The sequence below is a fragment of the Caretta caretta genome, chromosome 4 (assembly GCF_965140235.1).
Source record: "Caretta caretta isolate rCarCar2 chromosome 4, rCarCar1.hap1, whole genome shotgun sequence".
Taxonomy (NCBI): domain Eukaryota; kingdom Metazoa; phylum Chordata; order Testudines; family Cheloniidae; genus Caretta; species Caretta caretta.
In genome coordinates this window covers 28,638,259-28,661,663 of record NC_134209.1, presented here as the reverse complement: position 1 = coordinate 28,661,663, position 23,405 = coordinate 28,638,259, and the positions used below count along the sequence as shown (strand labels likewise).

At 39.3% G+C, this 23,405-nt stretch overlaps 1 protein-coding gene across 3 annotated transcripts in view; it reads right to left on the bottom strand.

Annotated features, from left to right (window-relative positions):
- Positions 1-4,362: 4,362 nt before the first annotated feature.
- Positions 4,363-23,405, bottom strand: part of CDS1 (CDP-diacylglycerol synthase 1) — a 68,328-nt gene continuing 49,285 nt past the window's right edge. For all 3 annotated transcript variants that reach the window (XM_048847494.2, XM_075127475.1, XM_075127476.1), the window contains 6 exons: positions 20,087-20,174; positions 15,556-15,624; positions 14,536-14,688; positions 10,654-10,773; positions 9,331-9,434; positions 4,363-7,427 (listed from right to left, as the gene is read on the bottom strand). In XM_048847494.2, coding sequence (XP_048703451.1) covers positions 7,298-7,427; positions 9,331-9,434; positions 10,654-10,773; positions 14,536-14,688; positions 15,556-15,624; positions 20,087-20,174 — 664 coding nt within the window. In that variant the 3' untranslated portion in view covers positions 4,363-7,297. The remainder of the gene's footprint in view (positions 7,428-9,330; positions 9,435-10,653; positions 10,774-14,535; positions 14,689-15,555; positions 15,625-20,086; positions 20,175-23,405) is intronic.

Genomic DNA, 23,405 nt, shown 5'->3' with positions numbered 1-23,405 from the left:
AAACATGCTTGCAGGATTAAGTGTTCCAATATTGCCAGATAGCTGGCTGACTTCAACAGACATGCACTGATGCCAGAACTGGTACAGTGAATGATTGATCTGGGAGAGAAATAGAAATTGTCTTACTGGTAATGGTATCTCCCCCACTTCTGGCCCCTCTCCTTGAGCTGCAGCTTTGGAAATGTATCAGAGTTTTGGCCACAGCCCCTCTGCTCCTGCTTGCCACAAGAGAAGTTATTCCAAACCTATAAAACTTGCGTATCATGAACAACAAATATTCTATAGAAAACTTTGTACATTAGACTAAGATAGATGGTAACAATCCCACTTCAATATCTGACCTTTGACTCATGAGCCACTTACGATGGGTAGAACTGTGGAAGTTACCAGTAGAAATGTTCCATTCTGCAGCCCAGCATCTCCAACAATTCTGGACCTCTGGGAAGCAGCTGCCAATGAACAGATGTAGGGAGGAATATGAAGAAGGAAGTTTAAGTATCCCCACTCTGCTTGCTCAAAAAATATTTCTGGGCCAGCACATAGGCTTCCAGTGTTTCATGAAGGTGTTGGCAGCTTTGCAAATTCCCACCCATGAGGTTGCTGCAAAAATCTAGATACACACTCCCTTCTCCATTAAGTGCCCTCAGGAGAGAACAGACTGGCCTTCAGACAGAGGTCCTTCTTTTGCCCTTGGTGAATGGTGTTGGTGGCATAAGCAATTTTTAATAATACTTTGCCAGGGATTCTGTTTTTATATTAAAGTGGTCAAATTTTGGAAGTACTCCCCCGTACTTCCAAGTTGTCATTCACACACATGAACATCTTTGGGTCTGGCCAGGCTGAATTTATTTCATCACTACCTCCTTCTGCCACTCACATTCCACAGCCAAATCACCTGGCAAGGGGCCTCGTGAGTTTTATGGAGACAATGTAAACTTGACATTATTCCCGAACTTGAGGAAGAGGTCTGTGTAAGCTTGTTTCTCTCACCAACAGAAGCTGGTCCAATAAAATGTATTCTCTCACCCAACTTTTTCTATAGTCAGTTGCCCCTGTCTGAGTGCAATTAAAGAAAATATGATTATAAAACCAAGAGTTCTCATGGGGACTCAAAGATGAATGTTAATCTAAAATACTTTTAACTTGAACTGACTACCTTTCAAGTAGGTGCACCTTTAAAACATTCCTTTTAGAATCATAGAATATCAGGGTTGGAAGGGACCTCAGGAGGTCATCTAGTGCCACCCCCTGCTGAAAGCAGGACCAACCCCCAACTAAATCATCCCAGCTCCCTAATCAATTTTGTTGCCCTCCACCGGACTCTTTCCACATCCTTGTGGTACTCCAGATGAGGCCTCACCAGTGCCGAATAGAGGGGAATGATCACGTCCCTCAATCTGCTGGCCATGCTCCTGCTCCTACTCATACAGCCCAAAATGCCGTTAGCCTTCTTGGCAACAAGGGCACACTGTTGACTCATATCCAGCTTCTCGTCCACTGTCACCCCTAGGTCCTTTTCTGCAGAACTGCTTAATCCTGTCTTAACTTGAGATTGAAGGTTTTTAGAATCCAGTCAAAACCAAAATAAGTCAAGCTCCAGCAGCTATTGGAACTTTTAAGTTTATGTTTGTGGAGTGTTAACATCTATAAAAATGAAAAAAACAATGTGCACTGGTTTGCTAGCTGTACACTTAACACATAAGATTAGCAATGCAGCATCCATGGGTCTCATCTGAAATTGCAACAAAGTTCACAGTCAGAAGGGAGGACACATTTGATACTGGAGGGAGATTAAACTGAGAGGCTTGAGGCTATCTAGTATCAATTTTACATAGAGAAGATAGATGTGGGTGAAGTTATTTAAAAAACCCAAATTTTAGCAGATTACAGTAAAAGCTGGACAAAAGATTTGTCCATCACAAGGTTTTGTTTAATCCTAATTCAATTAACTGGCAAATATCACCCTATTTCACCTAAGAAACGCACACAAAATATGCTACTGCCAGCAGGCTAACTTGTTACTAAACCAGTATTTTTGAAAGTAACTCCTCTTGTCAATCACGAAGAATGCACACAACTTCCACGTGTTCAGTAGTGAGTCAGACAGTTGGCTCAAGGGCAAACCCTATTTGGGAAAACACATTCCTTGTTACTCACACAAGAGAAGTTACTTACATACCCAATTTCATAAGGTACAGCAAGTGCCTGACCAAATACAATTTTGAATCCCTTCAGCTTGCTACATTGTTGCAGAAATCCACTTTACTTTTTTTCTTTTAAAAATACATTTTGTGTCTAATAAATTACAGCCCAAATCATTACTCCTCCATACCCTGAAAAATGACTCAGTGGTAGTTCCCTCTGTCTTCTCCCATTCCACCGGAAGACAGTAGGGACAACTGGCATCCTGGATTCCCTCTTTGTTGAAAGCAAGGAGGCAAAAAATTTGAGAATACTCTCCCTATATGAGGCCCAGTCATTCCCTTCCCTTTTCAGTTGACTATTTCCAAAGCAGAGGGAGGTCAAGACAGTGGCTCCCACCCTCAGAAGAGAAGCAAGGTGTAGGAAGGAAGACTATAACAAAGAATTACTGGTAAGTAATTCTGCACTTGTCATATACATCCCTTTTCTCCTATACTGTGAAAAAACAGTAGGGAGAAGTGGCAGTTGCAGCAAATAATGCCATAGGTGAAGGCTTACCTTAATATGCATCCTGTAGTGCCCTGCAAGCAAGAGATGTCCTGTGAAGATAGACTGTTCAGCTGGTAGTGCTTGAGCGTATGTGAGGAAGACCACATGGCAGGCCAGTCTTAACCACTTCAACAGATGCTTCCATCCTCACTGGCCAGGAAGTAGTTGCCACTATAAGAATGCCCTCCCTGGCCCCGCCACCAAAAAAAAAAAAAAAATTCAAGGACCAGGTTAATTGGCCTGAACACAAGTTAGACAGATACATACGTTATTTCATCCAATTACAGAAGCCAAAGAAGCTGTTTTTCCCCATGTGATGACCATCAGAATAGAAAGCGCTGCTTAATTTGGACAGACTTTGCAACTCACTGAAAGAATGCAGCCTTCAAAGAACGCAGTTGTCATGTCAGCAGCCTGACTGGGTTAGATGGGCTACAGAGCAACAGGCTGGCTGAGGTAAAACAGACTCCAGAGGACTCTGAGTACCTCTCCCAGACCTGAAGAAGAGCTCTGTGTAGCTTGAAACTTGTCTCTCTCACCAACAGAAGTTGGTCCAATAAAAGATATTACCTCACCCATCTTGTGCCTCTCATCCTGGGACCAACATGGCTACAACACTGCATACAATTGTTCCTTCTCTCTTTACATACACTAGGAGAAAAGGGAGATATGGGCTTTTCACTGCAAAGTTCAGCCAGGAGCATATTCCTCCCTCCCAGTGCATAGCAGCAGCACTTGGTATTTGTTTGGGCCACACTTGTTTTTGCATTATAGCTGAGCAGTTCAGAGAGACTTTGTGACCAGCTGGCAGTGCCAATTCTGAGAGTAGAGATTGTTAGAAGTGGGGAGAATCAGGAACACTGGAAGCAGAGCACAAAGGATGTTCTCATCAAGTGCCAACAGAAACTTCCTCCAAATGTCTCATTACAGTGCTGTAGAGCCCAAAAGGGAAACATTTTTACTGCAAGAACAAATAACTGCAGTGCAAATAAGTGCATTGTCTATCATTTTCATCAGCCATGAATTGCTGCAACAGCACTGTAGGACCATTTATCATCGGCAAGACTATATCAGAAACATTTTATTTTCAAGTGTGGAAGTTACACTGCATATTACATTCTTACACCACTTTTTCTTAATTGTATAAATTATTGCTCAGGATCACAAGATTACCATCAGCAAGAAATCATCCCACTCTTAGCATACTTTATGTCCCTCACGAGCAAGGCGCTGGCCAGGGACTATAGTGTGTGTGTGTGGGGCGGGCAGTCAGTCCCCGGAGCAAGGGGCCAGCTCGGGGCAATGGGGCACGGCGCGGGGGTGGTCAGTCCCCAGAGTGAGGGGTCAGCTGAGGGGAATGGAGCACGGCAGGGTCAGGATCCCTACCTCTCTGCTGGAGCTGCGATGGGAGCCACTTCCTTCTTCCTTTGCTCTTCTCTTCCCGCCCTCTGGTGGCAGCTTGGGTTACTATGCCTGACCGGACACTGTCAAGTCCCTCCACAGCTGATGCCTCCCTCCCCACCCAGAGGTATGCAATTAACGCGTTAATTTTGTTTTCAGTTAATTGCAGGCATTAATTGACAGCCCTACTTTTAACAACAGACAGGTGCATTTTTAAGAGATCATCAGCCCACAATGTGTTTGCTATAGAGAAAAAAAAAATGACAAAGGTCAGATCACAGAAGATTTCTGTCCCAGCTTTATTTTCCCAATCGTAGCTTTAATAAAAGATTGAAACAATTAAAACACACATAATATGATAATACCATTTACAGTATATACATTGTTTCTATATTTGTTTTTCTGAACAAGATAATTACAACGGCCTTGCCCAACAGAACTGCAAAGTGACAAGAAATCATTGGTGTAAAATTTAGACTTTTCAATTCAAGCCGTATGACTATATTTATGGAACTAATACATAAGAAACGGGAGGGTAGGCAGGGGGGGAGCATTGAACAGTGAGAGGAAATATTTCTGGCATTTCACAAATGAAAAATTAAGGACCTAATCCTGCAAAGACTTACATCAGGGCCTACCAGAGTAAGCGATAACAAATTTACAACAGTAGAGTAAGTGGTTAACCATTAATGCTTCTGAAAATGATTTTTTGTTGTAATTTTGTCCTTTTTACAATGAAAATAAAGATCCATCAACTTCAAATGGTTCACCATACTCAATGCTACAATATATTCAACTTAATTACATCATATAAAAATTACACTAAAAGGAGTTCAAACATTTTATTTATGTTAAAATTAAATATAATCTCATACCTAAAGGATAAATTTACACCCAACTCTAGCAAGGCTGTGTGTCTTATTGGAAGAATCTACCAAAATATCGTTACCTAACTAAAGCCTTATTTCAGTGTTTATAGATGATTTTTCATCACCCTTTCCTGCTTCAACAAACGCTACCTCCTTTCAACATTTTTTAGAGCTGCTTACTAGCATCTTTCCATAGCTCATAATTTTGGCTGTGCTATCTGTTAACCTTCAGGTTGTGTTGTGTTTTCAAGTTAAAGAGTCCTATATGTGCTTAGTTTCAGTATTATTATTATTATTATTTATTAAAAACAAACATTAAATTGGGAGTCAGGAAGCACAGCTAATCACTACTGGAAGACAATTTGCTAGCATTATGATTTTAAAGCTGATTTCTTGCTCTATAAGATTTTTTTTTTTTGACAGAAGTACCGTACTTTTACAGTAGAATATAAAAATGTAATACTAACTTGTTCCCTCAGCTATTTAATGTTTACATTACCACTGAATGGAAACTTTATTTTGGAATTAGAACAAACATCTCTCTTTTATAACAGTATATAAGACTATTTTACTATTTACAGATTATATACAGATTACCCTGGCCTAAATGCAATTAGTATATAATCCTGAAACAGAATATACAGTGGTCTCAGATTCTATTCTAATGTAAACAAAAAATTTGAATTCTACAAGCATAAAGCTTGTTAACATCTCTATCTGCTTTCTACATTGTTTTTTCAAGTAGCACCAAGCTATTCTCATCTTTAACCCCTCACAAAAATAATACAGTCAGAGTGCACTCAGAGTGCAGAAGCCTATTTACATTAGGATTGGGGGAATTAAATTTTATCAAGTTAGAGTCTCTAGTACACCAAAAGAAACTTTTTGGCATTCATGTGCTTTTGTACATTATGGGAACAAAATAATTTCCATTTGTTTAAAAAAAAAAACATTATTTTCATTTCCACTAAGATTTTATTACATGATAAAAAGAATATTATCTAAAATGGAATTAGAAAATAGCTAACTTTAACCATTTTACAGTGTCAACTGTTTTCACACATACATACTTAATTAAGTCTACTGAAAGAGCAGCTGTCTATAAAGTATATATATTTCTCAGCTGAATCCTTACATTGTTACCCAAACTTACTTGAGAAGCTAGAGTTACTCAACTGTTGATAACAGATGGCAGAAGAACCATTCACCATCTCCACCTGGAACTTTGGGCATGTGGTCAGTCAGATAACAGTGACTGCTTTCAGGGGAATAATAATAATAAAAATATTAAGTAAGCAAGCACTTATAGTGTACTTTTCATCCAAGAGTCTCGAAGTGCTTTATAAAGGAGGGAAATATCACCATTTTACAGATGAAAAAAACCCGAGGCACAAGGAATAAGGCTAGAATGAGCTCATATCAGAGAGTGACCAATCATTGGGATGTGAATCTAGGATTGTTGATGTCCATTTGCTGGACTGGAGAACCCTATCTGTTGGTTAATCTCCACTCTAGCTCTGGCTGCATGAATGTGGTTTTGTAATCCAGAAGGATTCTTCCAGAAGAGGAGACTACTGCCAGGGCACCTCAACAGTAAAGGTGACTTTATCTTGCAATGACCCACTGATTTCATTAGAGAATTTTTTTCAAAGCCATTAACTAGAAACTTTGCCAACCTTAGTCATTTGCAGTAAAACAGTAATGGTACAAATCCAGCAGTAACCCTGATATATTCGATTCTAAATTCCAGCCTCAATTTTCTGAGCAACTCTCAAGGCAGACTGTTTTCTGGCAAGTGATGTAATCAGTTGCACAGTAGATAAAACAGCATCTCTTTACTGCAGTTTGGTTATTCTTCAATAACCATTTGAGACGAAGTATGACGGAATTATTGCTAAGATATGTAGTACTATAAAACTTGCATTAAAAGCAACAACTGTACTGATGATACATTAAAAGTTGCTTTAAAAATTGCACAGTGCCAGTACAATCTTAACATTTCCTCAGTTTAGTTATTGTGATATAAAACTGCTGAAAAGGAATAGTTATTTTAAAAACTATTTAACCTGTCAGGCTGGATACCGAAGGAGAGCTCACACCATCAACTTCAGAAACTAAAATACACGTTAAATAAACAGTTATTTTACAAGCAAACTTAAATTTTATATGTGTCTTATTAAATGTTCACAGTAGTTTCAGGAAAGAAACATTTATGTCTTCAAAACTACTATCTACTTCTTGTTCAACCACTATTACTATGCAAAGTTGTAACTTGTTTTTTTCAGTGCTTTTCTGGTAGGTTTTTGGGCTTTTTTGTAGTGCACCATTCAGTCCAACTATCCTCTCAGTGATGGCTGAAGGATCCCTTTTTCAATTAGATGAGATTTCAGGATTTTGTATACATTTAGTTGCTGTTCTGGCTGAAGTACCAAAAGTTGTTGCAGTAATTTGCTGGGATTTGGACCCCTGTCAATGAAATTTAAGGGAAAAAAAATTTTATTCAATAAAAGCTCTAAACCTACCATACAAAAGTGACATCTTTCGTTTTTCTCCCTACTGTATAAATGCAATGTCCACTTTTTGAGAGAGAGAGAGACACACAGACAGACAGACAGACAGACACTGATTTTTCTAGTGTAATGATCTCTCCAGAACGTATGTGTTGTCTGGTGAGCATAATTAAAACCTGCTTTCTCTGACTGTATCTGTTGTACAAAACGTAATAAGATGTCTTAACTGGGTAAGCCACAAATGTAATATGCGTAAAGGCTGCTGCTGGTCACGGTGAGAATGTGACCGATTCCAAAATCACTTGCTTTGACTCTCTCACCCTATGTACTTTCCAGGATATTCATGCAAACAAGCTGCATGCCAAAGAATGAGCCAAGTGATGTGAGATGAGTGTCCAAGTGATGCCTGTTGCATGTCTTTTAACCACCGGGAAAGGATCTTGAAACAAGAAATCCAAGGGTAGAGAGGACCTTTCTGCTGCAAGTCTCAGCCTTAACATGTTACAAAAACCTCAAATGGCGTTTTGTACATCAATTATAGGAAAACAGACATTTTTGATTATGGCCCTCCCATAGGTGTTTGGTAGGGCATGTCTCTTATGACTTTTTCCTAAACATACAGTTAGATCATGTTTCAGTGACCAAAAAACAATCACAATTATAGCTGGCTATGCTTGTTGATTGCTGACATGATTATCAAGATGTTCCTTTTTCACAAGCATAATTCTCAGCAGTTAAAAATTGGCAGAAAAAAGCATTTTCCATGGTGTAATGCCTGACCCTTTGTAACAAAATCTGAAGCCTCCTTTCTCATTACTCGCCACTGGGATTAAGTTCTTGCTAGAGAGGGGTCACTTTTTGCAGACCATTTTGACAAAGCCATTTTCTGCTCTGTACCTGTTGTTGGATAAGCTGTATACTACCCAAATAAATGGGACCTAGCCTTGGCATAGTAGAGGACCAATACGTTCATAAAGTTTCCTTAACAGGACACTTTCCAATTCTAGAATATAAAATAGACAATCAATCCATAAATTTTCAGGAAATCTCAAGTGTATTTTAAAATATTTTAAATGTATTTATGACAAAAAGTGACAAACATGTATTAGCCACCTTTCGTTAAGTCCACACATTTGCATATTCTTAACTTATAAACAAATACCCAATGCACACATGAATATTGGATATTGTGAGCATAAGTGAGATGCATACAACTAGACACCCCTAAATTTGAAAGTCTGTCCCCACGCATCTTAAAAACTACAGTGAAAGAAGCTGCCATGTAATACAGTTGTCATTCTAAAAGCATCCCCTTCAAAACTGCTGTGGCCGAGAGATAATTTGGCAACGTTTCTAATAAGTGGGATGTTCTAACTAACAATATTTAAACAAAACAAAAAAAAATCAGAACCAGGAAGTTAGAAGTCAGATAATTGAAAATGTAGAAGTTTGATAGTTTCTTCTATTTACCTGAAGCCTACAGATTCTCCCCAAGCCACAGACACTATAAAGGGAATGACAGCAGAACTCCCACTGCTCCAATTACCACAAATAAACATCTGAATTTATAGGGGTTATTTCAGATTCATTTTCTTTATATTCAGTTGGGTACATACTCTTGTTTTTTTGTTACCTAGCAGTAAAAGAAGATAACGTAGCCTGTTGCAAGACCTCTATAGAAGTTTCATGAGATTTAGCAATGGCTCCAATATTCAAGAAATCCCTCTGATCAAATGTAACTGCATAAATTATGTTTAAAGCTAACCTTTACTGTACCAGCAGAACAGAACTACATGTAATGGAAGAAAGTTTGCTAGATCTCTATATTGACTATACACATTTATATATGCAAAAAATACCTTATGAAACTGGTGATATACACATGAACAAAAGTAGCCATCAAGTACTGACAATCAAAGCGATCCATTATTCCGCCATGGCCAGGAATAGTGTCTGCAAAATCCTTTAAGGAAAAAAATGCAGTAGTATAAATATTCATGTACAATACCTCACTAATCTATTGTTTGTATTACAGCAGTGCCTAATTGAAATACGGGCCCCATCATACTGTACCAACTGAACCAATATGTTACCAACACTGTACCAACACATAGCGACAGTCTCTGTCCTCAAGAATTTACCATCCAAACAGGCAAGACAAACAAAGGGCAGGAGGAAGAGGAGGGGAACAAAGAGATGAAGTGACTTGCCCAAGTTCACACAAGAGGTCAGTGCCGGAACTAGGAACAAATTAGGCACTGAACTGCTAGACCAGGACCATCTACCTCTACACATTGTCCTATTTTGTGCCATGCCTTCTAATCTTTAAGTATCATCTTCTAGCATCTTATCTGAATAGGTTCAAATACCTCCCACAGTTAAATACTTCTATCCCCTTTTTCTATGAGGGTGGCAGCTGCTGAAGCATTTATTTAGCATAAAACATCTTTCCACAGGGTGCTCCCTGAATGTTAAAATGGAAAAGGCACCCTGAGATCCAAGGGTCCATACTCCTGTTTATTTTACTTCAGCTTTGCAAATCCCCCGTATGTTGCATTGATTTCCAAATATCCTTAATTAAAAAGAATGTTGTGTCTTTATAAATCCATTGAATATAAGCAATCACTCTCTGTATAAGCATTGTATTCAAACACTAATTTTAATTTTACAAAAGAAAATCTGAAATGGAAGCAGTGCTCAAAAGGGCATGCAAACTTTATTGGAGATATAATCTAGCAAATGATATATTCTAGCAAATTGTCAGCAGGTATTCATGTATACTACCATCAATATAAATACTTATGTATAACACAATTTCTTACCTCACTATATAAACAAGTATAAAGAGGTAACTCGCAAAAGGTAAACAGATACCAAAATGTGCGTACAATAAAACCAGAAAGTGTTAAGATTTGCCAGAAAGGAAATCACTGTGCATCTTGATAACATATGAAGTTTAAGAACATTATTTGCCAACGCATATTCTGCACCGTATCTCTGATTAAGAAGAATACTGATTCAGAGACTAATGGTAGCTTTTTATCTATCACATCATCTTGGTTTAGTAGAAAACAAGTGTGTCTAGATCATTATAATCTGAACTCATCTAATTAAAATTCTAGGAACTGGCTCTATCAAAGTCTTCATAGGTTTTTTTAAAATCTACAAAAATCTGTACATACCTTGATTTTGAAAGCCCTTTTGAATCCACTAGCAAAAAAGCCTCCAAATGGCCCAATTAAAGATGCAAATGTTGACAAAGCAATGCTGTGTATCTGGAATGGGTACATATTGATTGTTTCCTGCAAGAAAACAACTATTAGCAATAGTATACATCAATTAAAATTATTTACAATCATTCCAGATACTCAAGGCCAAACTCAACATAAAATTTAGAGGCCTTAAAATTAAAATATATAAAGGCTTTAAAATTATTTTACTAACAGAGAAAATACATTTTGTTTCAAAGCCAACATGATTCACCGAAAATTTCCCACTTTTCTATTATAAAAAGGTACTTGCCCTCATTGCATAGGGAAAAAATAGACGTTATATAACACACCAATACATATTTTATCTAATGTGAAAAGAATTCCCTGGTCAGTAGTACTGAAGTATTTTAATATTTATCTTAGACATAACAAGGGATCTGTCAAATATAACATTTCCCCTTCCCTACCCAATTCCACAGATTCTTTAAACTGACTTGTATCTCCGTTTATCAGAAAGAAAGAAATGTATAGTTAATCATCCTAGTATATAAGATGCAGCTCCAATACCTTCTCAATCTCAGCTCTTTCCAGTTTCCCTATTTCCTAATGTCTCTTCCTCTTACAGGAAAGGAAAAAAAGATCTTGACCACTAGCCCTCAAACTTTTGGAAAGAGTAACTCTGGCCAGTGTGTGAAAGCCCTCTAGTAACGAGATTCTCCCTTCCAGGTAACTATCTATCATATTTATGCCTCTCAAATGCTTTGCTGGTGACAGTATGGCAGACTCATGCAACAATCATTCCAGCAGCGCAGGAGGGGAATAATTACCTCCTCAACCTCCAGGTCCCAGAAGCAGCCATGTACTTTATGCCTTTTGACAGCTCTAGAAAAATTACAAAGCAGCTACTGCAGGAACTCTCCTAGCTGGTGAGATTTCCACTCTCACCTGCCATGAATTCTATAGAAAATGGAAAGGTTTTCCTCCCTCTTATATTTTGCACTCAAACTTGTTATATTGTACTCATTTAGTTGATTGATGCGCACTTTTTTAAACTAAGCTTCTGGTCTGTTAGCTACGTCAGAGAGGAATGTTTTTCTATCAGCAGACATTCCTAGTCTACATACTTCCCTTCTTACCTCAAGATTAAGAGACTGCTGTGATATTCTGTAGCAACTTAATATTCTAAATGTGCCTCTCTCCTGCAGTCCCCGATGATCACACTGAGTCATGGCACCAAGTCCTTCAGAGAAGAGAGCTCTTGATGACCTATTTAAATACCAGAGAATTCCTGACCTCCTAATCTGTGTCTACATGGACTATGGCCTAGAATTCCTAAATTTTATATTCCCAGTTTGCATCACAGCCACCAGTCTCCTGGTTTGGGGGCTCACAGGACACTGCTTCAACGCAGAGGGTTTTGGTCAGGACAAAACAATATCTAAGCATCAACCTGAGTGAATGACAGGAAGTTCTCTAGATTTTGACTCTTTTGGAAGTCCATTCTGTTGCAGAAGTATGTAATTAACAACTGTGATAGTGTTTGTGTTAAGTATTAATAATCAGGAAAACACCAACAGTAGTGAGAGATCATCCAGTTTAGTTTCTGAACAAAACCCCATCTTGCTTTGGCACTAGGCAGCATGATGCCTGCAGAGGAGGACAATTGGGCACAAACAATTTTAAAACCAGATAAACAGAGTTTGTGCCTTTATGACTGTGTTCAACAGGACATGTGAGACATTAAAGCTCTCTCCATCAACTGACTTGCAAGAGCTTTGACAAAACTGACTTAGTAACGTGTATGGAGCTATAGTCTCTTGTCAATGCAAACATATACTTTCCTATTGGACCACTGCAGGGTTGGGTTACATTTCCTCTTTCTTTACTGAAAGGTCAAATGAACTGGGCAGAAGCCATTCTGGCTTCCTTTCATGAACGTACAGAATCTGGCAGCAAGGGCACATCTAAGACCACACCCTTTCACAAAGGGCAGATTCCACTTTATGAATCTGGGCCAATTCTATAACCCTTTAGACAGAGTAACATACATAAGTGGGGCTGGAGGTGGACTGTTGAACAAACTGCTTCTGTGACACATGACAGATTATTCCCATGGGTGGCACTGTGTAGAAGAAGCAAGGCTTCCTCTTCTCAAGAAACTGAAAACAAACTCCCTTAGCCACCTCTCTAGTCAGGGATCTCAGCTTGCACACTAAGGTTAGATTTCACCCTTATATTGCTCTTAAGGGCCAAGCTTTTATTTTATGAAGGTCTGCAATTCATTAAGTAGTCCTTCAAGCAGATTTATTTTAGGCCTCAAAGCTATGATATATTCCCCCACTTTGAGTTTATTGGAATGACTCCTTTTACCCCCTTAAGGTTTGTTTTTTAAAAGCCATAATCATGGTTTAAGTGATATGAGAGCTACCGTGACAGCTTTAGCTATAATGCCTCTCGGTCTTCCATTTTTTGAAGATAACTGGACATTCATCCAACAGTTAATACTCTCATCTGAAACAACCTGTAGTTTGTAGTTATATTCTTCCAATCTTGTTCCCACAGTGTTTTAATTTATTAGTTAAGGAACTTTCAAATTTTTACAACCCCAGGACAAAAGATTTCAGAAGTCCAATTTACATCAAGAAAACCAGATGCCCTGAAGCGTATGATTTATGTTCCAAGGACTGTACTGAAGAAGAAAACATCAAGGTGGGGGACTGCTACCTATAAAAGAATATTCCACAAAAAGAACTGCAGCTTTCCTGGCAGAAATGTGTATTAAAGGCAGAGACTTGGTTATTCTTCACACGTTCTATCTTGTAGCATATGTTGAGCCTGCTCTCTGTTTAAAATGCTCCATTTGACAGGTAAGCGTTGATACAACAATGTATAGGTAAGTTCTGTGCTTTGTTAGAGCTTCCTATACCAGCTAAGCATAAGGAATTTGAGGATGGGGAAGAGGAGGTGACGTACAACAAGAGAAAATTACTTACCAGTAATTCTGTTTTTGTCATAGTCTTCTCCTCTTCCCCTCGAAGGAGGGGAGTGATGGACTGTTCTATTTTGTTCCTGTTTGGTTGCTCTGGAATTTTCTGATTGAAGGAAAGGGAATGGAGCTGGGTGGGCTTTTTATACTGGATTGACTGACAATCTGCTGTTTCCTTATAGGTGGAGGTACAACAGCTCACTCCAAAGAATCTGTAGGATGGGTGTGAGGAGGGAAGGAGATCACTGAGTCACAGAGTTACCAGTCAGTAATTTTCCCTTATTCTACATAGCATTAAGGATTTCAAACATCTTGTGTGTGCTTGACTTGGACAGGAGGGTGATGTCCAGCCTCACACATGTTGCCCACGTGTTGGACCAGCACTGTAACTGTTTCCTTTTCAATCTCTTTCCCAAACAAAATGTGCCAAAGTTTTTAGAGTTTTAACTCAAGTTCTAATGGGCCTAAGAATCAAGCCTTAACTCGTAAATTAAAACTTTGTGTACAATTCATCACAAGACAGAATGGCTGACTTGCAGAAATAAACTTTGTTAATGACACCAGATTGCTCTCTCACATTATATTTTGGTTATAAAATCGAAGTCTTCTGTTTCCATGAGAGGTACAACAGCATGAGTTGCAAGAGTGCAAAATTCCCCACACAACTCCACCAAATATGCCTCAATTACGTTCTGGAGTGACACCCTCCACCGACCCATGGGTGACACTACCTCCTTCTACCTATTAATTCAATCCCTGGCCTTTGAGACAAACTAGGTCACCTTTAACAATAATATTTAATGTACAAAAGTAGGCAAATAAAAATTCAATTCAAATGTCAAATTCAAAGTTTTGTTTTTCCTTACCCTTCCCAACACAGCCTGCAGCAATGCTGGTACAGAGTAGCTCTGTATCTGGAAGAGCTCTGATGGTGCACACTCTGTAACAAATCTGTTTGTTTCACTATTGTATTCCACTGGACATACAAAATACTGATACTGAGCCAAAAGGTAGGCAAACTGAAAGGCAAATCAAGAGTTATGACGTATTCATTTCTTGCTAAAGTCACACTTGATAGTAGTTAAAAAGTATGTTTGTTACAAAATGGTTCCAAAGTGGATAGAACATCCCTTCTGAGATTGGCGACTCCTCAACAAGCAGGCTAAATGGACATTCAGCACATTACTAAAATATCACTAACTTTTGTTATTCTTTTTAGATCCCCTGAGGTCATGCCAACTGATTGTTTCCTTACTACAACCAATAATGCATTAGGAGACACTGATAGTGACTCTGTGTTGTTTCTTGAAATCAAGATTTCATTTAAAGGGGAAGTGTAAAGAAAGAAACAAAGCACAACATCTACAATTATTCTGAGCTTGTGATTTTCACAAGCCTCTGTTAGAAGTTATACACATTAACTACAATCTACAGTTATTTTATTTCATGCATACCATAAATTTAAGCTAGCTGTCTGTATCAAGAAAGAATGCATTTTAAACATCAAACAAGTGTAATTCACTGTCATTTTACGGAGTGTGAAGAAGGCCGTTAATAGATTTCAATTACAAAATAAGTGTATACTTATTCGCACCAGAACTATAACATTTATAATGGATACAAACTCTAACAAGAATAGGAAGTATGTAATCTGGCAGATATGGTTAGTACAAAAAAGTTTAGCTTTTCCTCAACCGTTTCCTGTCGTTAGAAAATGATATATGCTTTGCATTACTTATCAGTGAAATGAATTCTCTAGATAACAAGAGATCACTACTTCTATACACCATAATAGCAGACTGACAACTAAAACAATCCTGTTGTCAAATTTAAGAATCACATGTCAAATGATGAAACTAGAAAAGGAAAATCCTGCAGCTACTTACAATAAATCCAAATGCAACAGTGGAAAAGAAACCTCCAATGAACCCTTCCCAGGTCTTTTTAGGAGACAGCTAATCACAAAAAGAGAAGGAGTTGATATAATCAATTAACAATTTATATCATGATACTTTCGCTGCACAACAAATTAAATGCTCAGGGCTTGGTTTTCAAAGTATACATGCACTACTGAGTGCAGACATTTCCATGCAAATACCTACACGTATGCCCACATAGACAGTTAAGTGAACAAGCACATCACAGAATGACTTCTACAGTTAAGGCTGCCCAGCACTGAACCGGTTTTCAGTCACTTACAATTTTGACAAAAATTAAACCATTTGGGCTGAAATTTTCCATGCCAGATGTTTGCCTCAGGCTGAATTTTTTTTCATTTTTGGTAAGCTTCAGCTAAACAGTTCATCCATTTCCAAGAACAAGACAGACAGTACGTGCCCTTTCAAGCAAAGAAAGATCAGCTGGGAAGACAAAAGAAGGCTTCTCATTGACTGCTATCCCAGCTAACTGGAATATGAGGAACTACCTTATCTGCCCTGCACCAGTAGAACAATGACCTAAAGCTACACATTTGGGTCATGTGATTCAAGCACACAACCCCTCAAGTGGATTGCATCAAGATAGTTACATAAAGCTCTACTGAGATCTAACAGCTCAGCTCCTTAACACAAGGAGAAACCTTGAGGAAGACCGACAAAGAAGGTTTGTCATTTTCTAACTATCAGTTCCTTTCCATCAGCCCTAGCTGAGCAGGTTTAATTATAATGATAAAAACCCAAGCTCATGAGGAGGTTGAGCTAAGATTGCTAAATGCAAAATATTATATTCAAAAAGCAATGGTTTCATCTAATGAAATCACCACTTCCCTAAAGAAAAGAGTTCCTGCAAACTTAGTTCCATAAGAATGTCACCAATCACAATTTGGGGAACCCGACTATTGACTAAAAAACAAAACAAAAACACTGAAGAATAAAGAACTAGAGAACAGTAAAAGCTTTTTTGGCAAGTGAGTAAAATACCAAAGATCTATTACCAAGAGAAAAAAATGTGTTTATGTTTGTGAAGATCTTGAACAGACTGCTATTTGTTTTCCAGAGCTAGCAAATATTGGAGAAGTGGACTGTGGAAAAAAAAAATTTCATGGCTTAATTTTACCCAGTAACTGTTCTAATGAGTGGCCTGCATGGAAAGAAAGTAATGTAATTAGAAATAATATCAGTGAAGACTTCCGCTGGTTTGTGGAGCATAAATATTAGATTTTCTGGACTGCTAATCGCATAAATCTCTCTCATCATATTATGTTAACTGTAACACAGAGTATGGAAATTCAGGGACATAGGATTTACCCTGTTTAAATGGCAAATTGTCCAATATACTCTACAATGCCCTGGTCAGTGGCCTATATTTGATGATTTAGGGAAGTCCAAAGTCATAAAAGCTTATTTTGCAGGAAACCACGTCAAAAAGTTACAGGGAAACCCATCCCTGTCTGACCCCAATAGGCAGCACCTTTGCCACAAAGCACAAAAGGTTTGAATTTCCCACATTGCCATTAATTTGAATAAATTTGCTCTCTTAATGTAGCTGTATTAAGCAGCTTACAAAAAAAATTATATTCATAATTCTGAACCCAGCAGCTTTTCAAGCTATTAACTTTGCACCACCACTACAACTAGTGAAAACACAGATCAATACTTCCTGTAGGGTCTTGCAAGTACAATCACAAGTAGGAGGTCCTTCAGATAGAGCTTTGAACCCCTCCTAAAGCTACAAAGCAGAGACCAGATGAAGAACGAGTATCTATGCAACCAAGTTCGAATTTAACGATATCCACAAGAAAAGTGAAAGCTACTTACCTGTAACTGGAGGTTCCTCAAGATGTACAGTCCCTAGCTGTGTTCCACATGTGGACAGGCATGAGCACCATGTGCCTGAGTCAAGATTTTCAATAAGTAGCATCTGTTGGTGTGCAGATGCGCGGTTACTCTCCTTGTGCTCTGAATCGAAGTTATAAAGGGCAGTGCACACCAATGCCTCTCCAGTTCCTTCTCTTACCACAAATCTGGTCATGATCCACAGCAGAGGGGACAAAGGATGGGTAGTAGAAAACAGATAGGGAACACGCATCTTGAAGAACAAGAACCTTCAGTTACAAGTAAGTAACCTCCACTTCTTCGAGTGATGGTGCCTATGTGCATTCCACACAAGGGAGATTAGAAAGCAATGGTCAAACAGGAGGTGAGTGTGAGGACGCAGATAGCATGGATGTCTGTAATAGTGCTGTTTCCTACCACTGAATCTGCAGTACAGATCTGGACCAATGCATAATGTTTTGTAAAGGTATAGATAAAGCTCCAGGTAGTCACCCTATTATATATATATATATATATATTATAGTAGAAGTAAGTTTTGTAGAGATGCTGTGGAGACTGCTTGTGCTCTAGTGGAGGAGGCTCAGACGCCCTAGAACAGGGGGCGGGGAAGAGATATAAGCTAGTTGGTAACAAAGGATGATGCAGCCTGAGATCCATTTTCAGAGTCTCTGCGCAATTCATGCTTGACCCCTTGATTACTCTGCTGAGGAGATATATAGTCTAGGTGTTTTCCTAGTTGCTTTTCTTCTCTGCAAATAGAACTCCATCACCCGTTGCCATTAAGACAGTGGAGCCTTCTCTCCGCGCCAGAAGCATGATGTTTTGGAAAAAAATACCAGTAAGTGGATGATTTGATTTATGTGAAACTCAGAAAATCAGATGGTTTTTAACCATCAGAGGAGTGAAGTTCTGGAACAGCCTTCCAAGGGGAGCAGTGGGCAGAAAAGACATATCTGGCTTCAAGACTAAGCTTGATAAGTTTATGGAGGCGATGGGATAGCCTCATTTGGGCAATGAATTGATCTTTGACTATTAGTGGTAAATATGTCCACTGGACTGTGATGGGATATTAGATGGGGTGGGATCTGAGTTATTACGGAGAATTCTTTCCTGGGTGTCTGGCTGGTAAGTCTTGCCCACATTCTCAGGGTTTAGCTGATCGCCATATTTAGGGTTGGGAAGGAATTTTCCTCCAGGGCAGATTGGCAGAGGCCCTGGGGGGGTTTCCCCTTCTTCTGCGGCATGGGTCACTTGCCGGAGGATTCTTTGCACCTTAAAGTCTTTAAGCCATGATTTGAGGACTTCCCTAGCTCAGACATAGGTTAGGGGTTTATTACACGAGTGGGTGGGTGAGATTCTGTGACCTGCGTTGTGCAGGTCAGACTAGACGATCACGATGGTCCCTTCTGACCTTAAAGTCTATGAGAAATTACTATGAATTTTGATGAATTCTGGGATGAATTTTGGGTAGAGGCAAAGAGAGACCTTCTCTTTATAAAAAAGTGGTATGCGGCGGATCTGCCATGAGTGCTCCCAACTTGCTCACCCTTCTGGCTGATGTGATGGTGACTTTGAAGGCAACTTTCATTGAGAAGTGGGACATGGAACAGGGGGCTATTCATTCAAAAGGAAATCTAGTAAGGACTGAAAGGACAACATTAAGATCCAATTGTGGTGTTGGTTTTCTGTTGTTGGATGAGTGAAGTTAGTATGGCCCTCAACTGGAGAACGAAAGGCAGTGATTGCTGCAAGATGGACCCGTAGACAGCGGATGGATAGGCCCAATGTCTTAAGGGTGAACTAATGTCTAAAACGACAGGAATCCCAATGGCTTTTGGAGATAACTGATGCTGTTGTGACCAAGAGGAGAAACATTTCCATTTGGCCAAATAGTATCTCCTGATACAATCCTTCCTGCTTTGGAAGAGAATGGATTGGACCGCCTCCAAACATGAACACTCTACATCTGATGCCCATCCAAATACCAGGCCCTGAGTAACAGAGGGCTCAGGTTGGGCTGACTGGTTACATCATTGTGTTGCATCAGTAGATCTGGAAATGGCTGGATGCTAATGGGAGGAAGAGTTGAGATCTTCAAGAGGTTCAAAAAGCAATACAGTCTCGGCCAGTTGGGCATGATGAGGAGAATCCAAGCCTGCAAATTTTTCACAGAACTCGTGGTATTAGTGGGATGAGAGAAAAGGCAAATCTGAGGTGGTCCATCCAAGGTAGCAGAAAGGTGTTGCTTTTTGAGCCTAGCCCAGAGATGCTCTGAAGCAGTACAGCGGTATTCTTCTCGTTTGCCTGTGAGGCAATGAGGTTCCAAGATGGCACTCCCCACAGGGTGGAGCTGTCATTCTGGACAAAACTGTCCAGATCTGTCATTCTGGACAAATCTCCCATTTGTGATCTATGGAAAAAGCCTACATCTGGCCACAGTATGGACTACATTTTAAAGAAGCATAACAGCTATAAATTGAGTACTCAGTTTGGCAAAATACTAGAGAAATTTTATTCCACAAATAAATGTGTGTGTGAAAACCAAGGTTAGATTGTTGCAAGTCTGCTATTCAGGACAGTTATATCTACTTATTTACAATAAATTAAAAAGATCCTACAAGTAGAAAATTGTGTATGTTAATACCTTAATTAATGGAGTTCTCCCAAAGAAGAATCCAAAAATGTAAGCAGTAATATCATTGCAGATAACACTTGAGATTGGCACCAGAAACCTAAGGAATAAAATAGAAACATTTCAGGGGGTGGGGGGGGAAATTGACCTAAAACTGAAAGACGACATAGAATATTCATTGTATAAGGCAAAAATTGTAGTATTCTCTTGCTTTATTCAGCAAGCACTGACAACATGCAATAAGCTTCTAGTTAAGCCAACCTACTTGGTTTTGCAAATTCCGTAAGTTTAGCTACACCTATTTTAGCTTCTATTCAACAACGCAACAAGACCTACCGAAGTGTTTAGATATAACACCTTTGCCTTGAATACTGAATTTGCACATCAACTGGAGGACTTTTGTATCATAACAAATTTGAATATCAGTACTACAGGTAAAAAACAGAAAGAAACAGGAACAGCGTCACAAGATAATGACACGATCACACCAAGCCAAGCAACTTCCTTATTAAAAAAAAAAAAAATCTAAGGACAACTATAATTTTTTTTTAAAAGGTCTCCTTTCTGTTCCCGCAACAATACAATACTTGTAATAGATTATGGCAGATGCTATATTCTACATTCTCCAGTGAGTTCTCTCCCTACTTTCTCCTCTAGGTCTATTAGTCTTCCTTTTCTCCTTTTGAAAGTTAAAATACAGGCTGACACAATAGTGGGCACTTCTGCAAACAGACATAAAACACGACTATTTCAGTAGTAACTGGAACTCAACAACAAAAGCTGTAATAGGGTAGAGAAGGAATCAGGCTAAACTTTGACAGAATCACTTAATTATAAGTAATAGGCTTACTAGGAAAAATCATAGAAATGTAGAGCTTCAAGGGACCTCAAGAGATCATTTAGCCCAGCCTGCTGCACTGAGGCAGAACCAAGTTTTCCTTGATCACCTCTAAGAGGCATCTGTCTAACCTGTTCTTGAAGGTGGGGATTTCACAACCTCCCTTAGAAGCACTGGAATAGGTTTTCTAGGGAGGCTGTGGAATATCCCCAAACACTGGTTCATACAGGAACTTTTAAAACTTGTTAAGGGATTTGTTAAGCAAGTGCACTCAAAGTTGGGATTTTTTGTTGTATTATTTTCCAACTGCATCTTTCATCTGAAACAATCCCACAATTACTGCAATTTTGTGCATACTGTGAAAGTAAAAAGCAATTCATGCAAGGCAGTGCACTCTGAAGACCACAGACGAGCTCCAGCGTGCTTGCTTAATCTTTTACAGCTGAAGATGTAGCCCAAAATTCAATCTGTGTTCAGCAGAGTGAAAGGATTTTTAGTAAGCAATTTAGTTTTGCAGTAGTAAAGTTTAAGTATATCATTACAGTTTAACACCAGCCCAGAAGTGAGTAGGGATTTATTTGATGGCCCAACCAGTTTCACTTAAAATTTAAACAGAAGTATTTTGACTCTTGATAATTGGAACTATTTATATATGAAATTAAGAAGAACTTATATTGTCTGATAAAGCACAAAAGCATCATTTACTATAAAGCTTGGCTTGTTCACATGACCACTGCGTACCAAAAACTGGAAATACTTTTTGGTTATTTTAGCTCAACTTCATGTACAAGCAAAACAAAGTCTGACAAGTAATACAAGATAAGCTTGTTTGTGTGCTAAAGTTATCCTTGCTGGACACTTAACAATTCACTATTTTTACTGAAAATCATTCTGGCACAATTATCAAAGAAGATTGGGAATAAAGGATTGCTTCAGAAGGACTGTCTATTTATAGGTTTCAGAGTAACAGCCGTGTTAGTCTGTATTCGCAAAAAGAAAAGGAGTACTTGTGGCACCTTAGAGACTAACCAATTTATTTGAGCATGAGCTTTCGTGAGCTACAGCTCACTTCATCAGATGCATACCGTGGAAACTGCAGCAGACTTTATATATACACAGAGAATATGAAACAATACCTCCTCCCACCCCACTGTCCTGCTGGTAATAGCTTATCTAAAGTGATCATCAGGTGGGCCATTTCCAGCACAAATCCAGGTTTTCTCACCCTCCACCCCCCCACACAAATTCACTCTCCTGCTGGTGCTAGCCCATCCAAAGTGACAACTCTTTACATAATCAAGTCGGGCTATTTCCTGCATAAATCCAGGTTTTCTCACATCCCCCCCACCCCCATACACACACAAACTCACTCTCCTGCTGGTAATAGCTCATCTAAACTGACCACTCTCCAAGTTTAAATCCAAGTTAAACCAGAACATCTGGGGGGGGGGGGTAGGAAAAAACAAGAGGAAACAGGCTACCTTGCATAATGACTTAGCCACTCCCAGTCTCTATTTAAGCCTAAATTAATAGTATCCAATTTGCAAAAGAATTCCAATTCAGCAGTTTCTCGCTGGAGTCTGGATTTGAACTTTTTTTGTTTTAAGATAGCGACCTTCATGTCTGTGATTGCGTGACCAGAGAGATTGAAGTGTTCTCCGACTGGTTTATGAATGTTATAATTCTTGACATCTGATTTGTGTCCATTTATTCTTTTACGTAGAGACTGTCCAGTTTGACCAATGTACATGGCAGAGGGGCATTGCTGGCACATGATGGCATATATCACATTGGTGGATGTGCAGGTGAACGAGCCTCTGATAGTGTGGCTGATGTTATTAGGCCCTGTGATGGTGTCCCCTGAATAGATATGTGGGCACAATTGGCAACGGGCTTTGTTGCAAGGATAAGTTCCTGGGCTAGTGGTTCTGTTGTGTGGTATGTGGTTGTTGGTGAGTATTTGCTTCAGGTTGGGGGGCTGTCTGTAGGCAAGGACTGGCCTGTCTCCCAAGACTTGTGAGAGTATTGGGTCATCCTTTAGGATAGGTTGTAGATCCTTAATAATGCGTTGGAGGGGTTTTAGTTGGGGGCTGAAGGTGACCGCTAGTGGCGTTCTGTTATTTTCTTTGTTAGGCCTGTCCTGTAGTAGGTAACTTCTGGGAACTCTTCTGGCTCTATCAATCTGTTTCTTTACTTCCGCAGGTGGGTATTGTAGTTGTAAGAAAGCTTGACAGAGATCTTGTAGGTGTTTGTCTCTGTCTGAGGGGTTGGAGCAAATGCGGTTGTATCGCAGAGCTTGGCTGTAGACGATGGATCGTGTGGTGTGGTCAGGGTGAAAGCTGGAGGCATGCAGGTAGGAATAGCGGTCAGTAGGTTTCCGGTATAGGGTGGTGTTTATGTGGCCATTGTTTATTAGCACTGTAGTGTCCAGGAAGTGGATCTCTTGTGTGGACTGGACCAGGCTGAGGTTGGTGGTGGGATGGAAATTGTTGA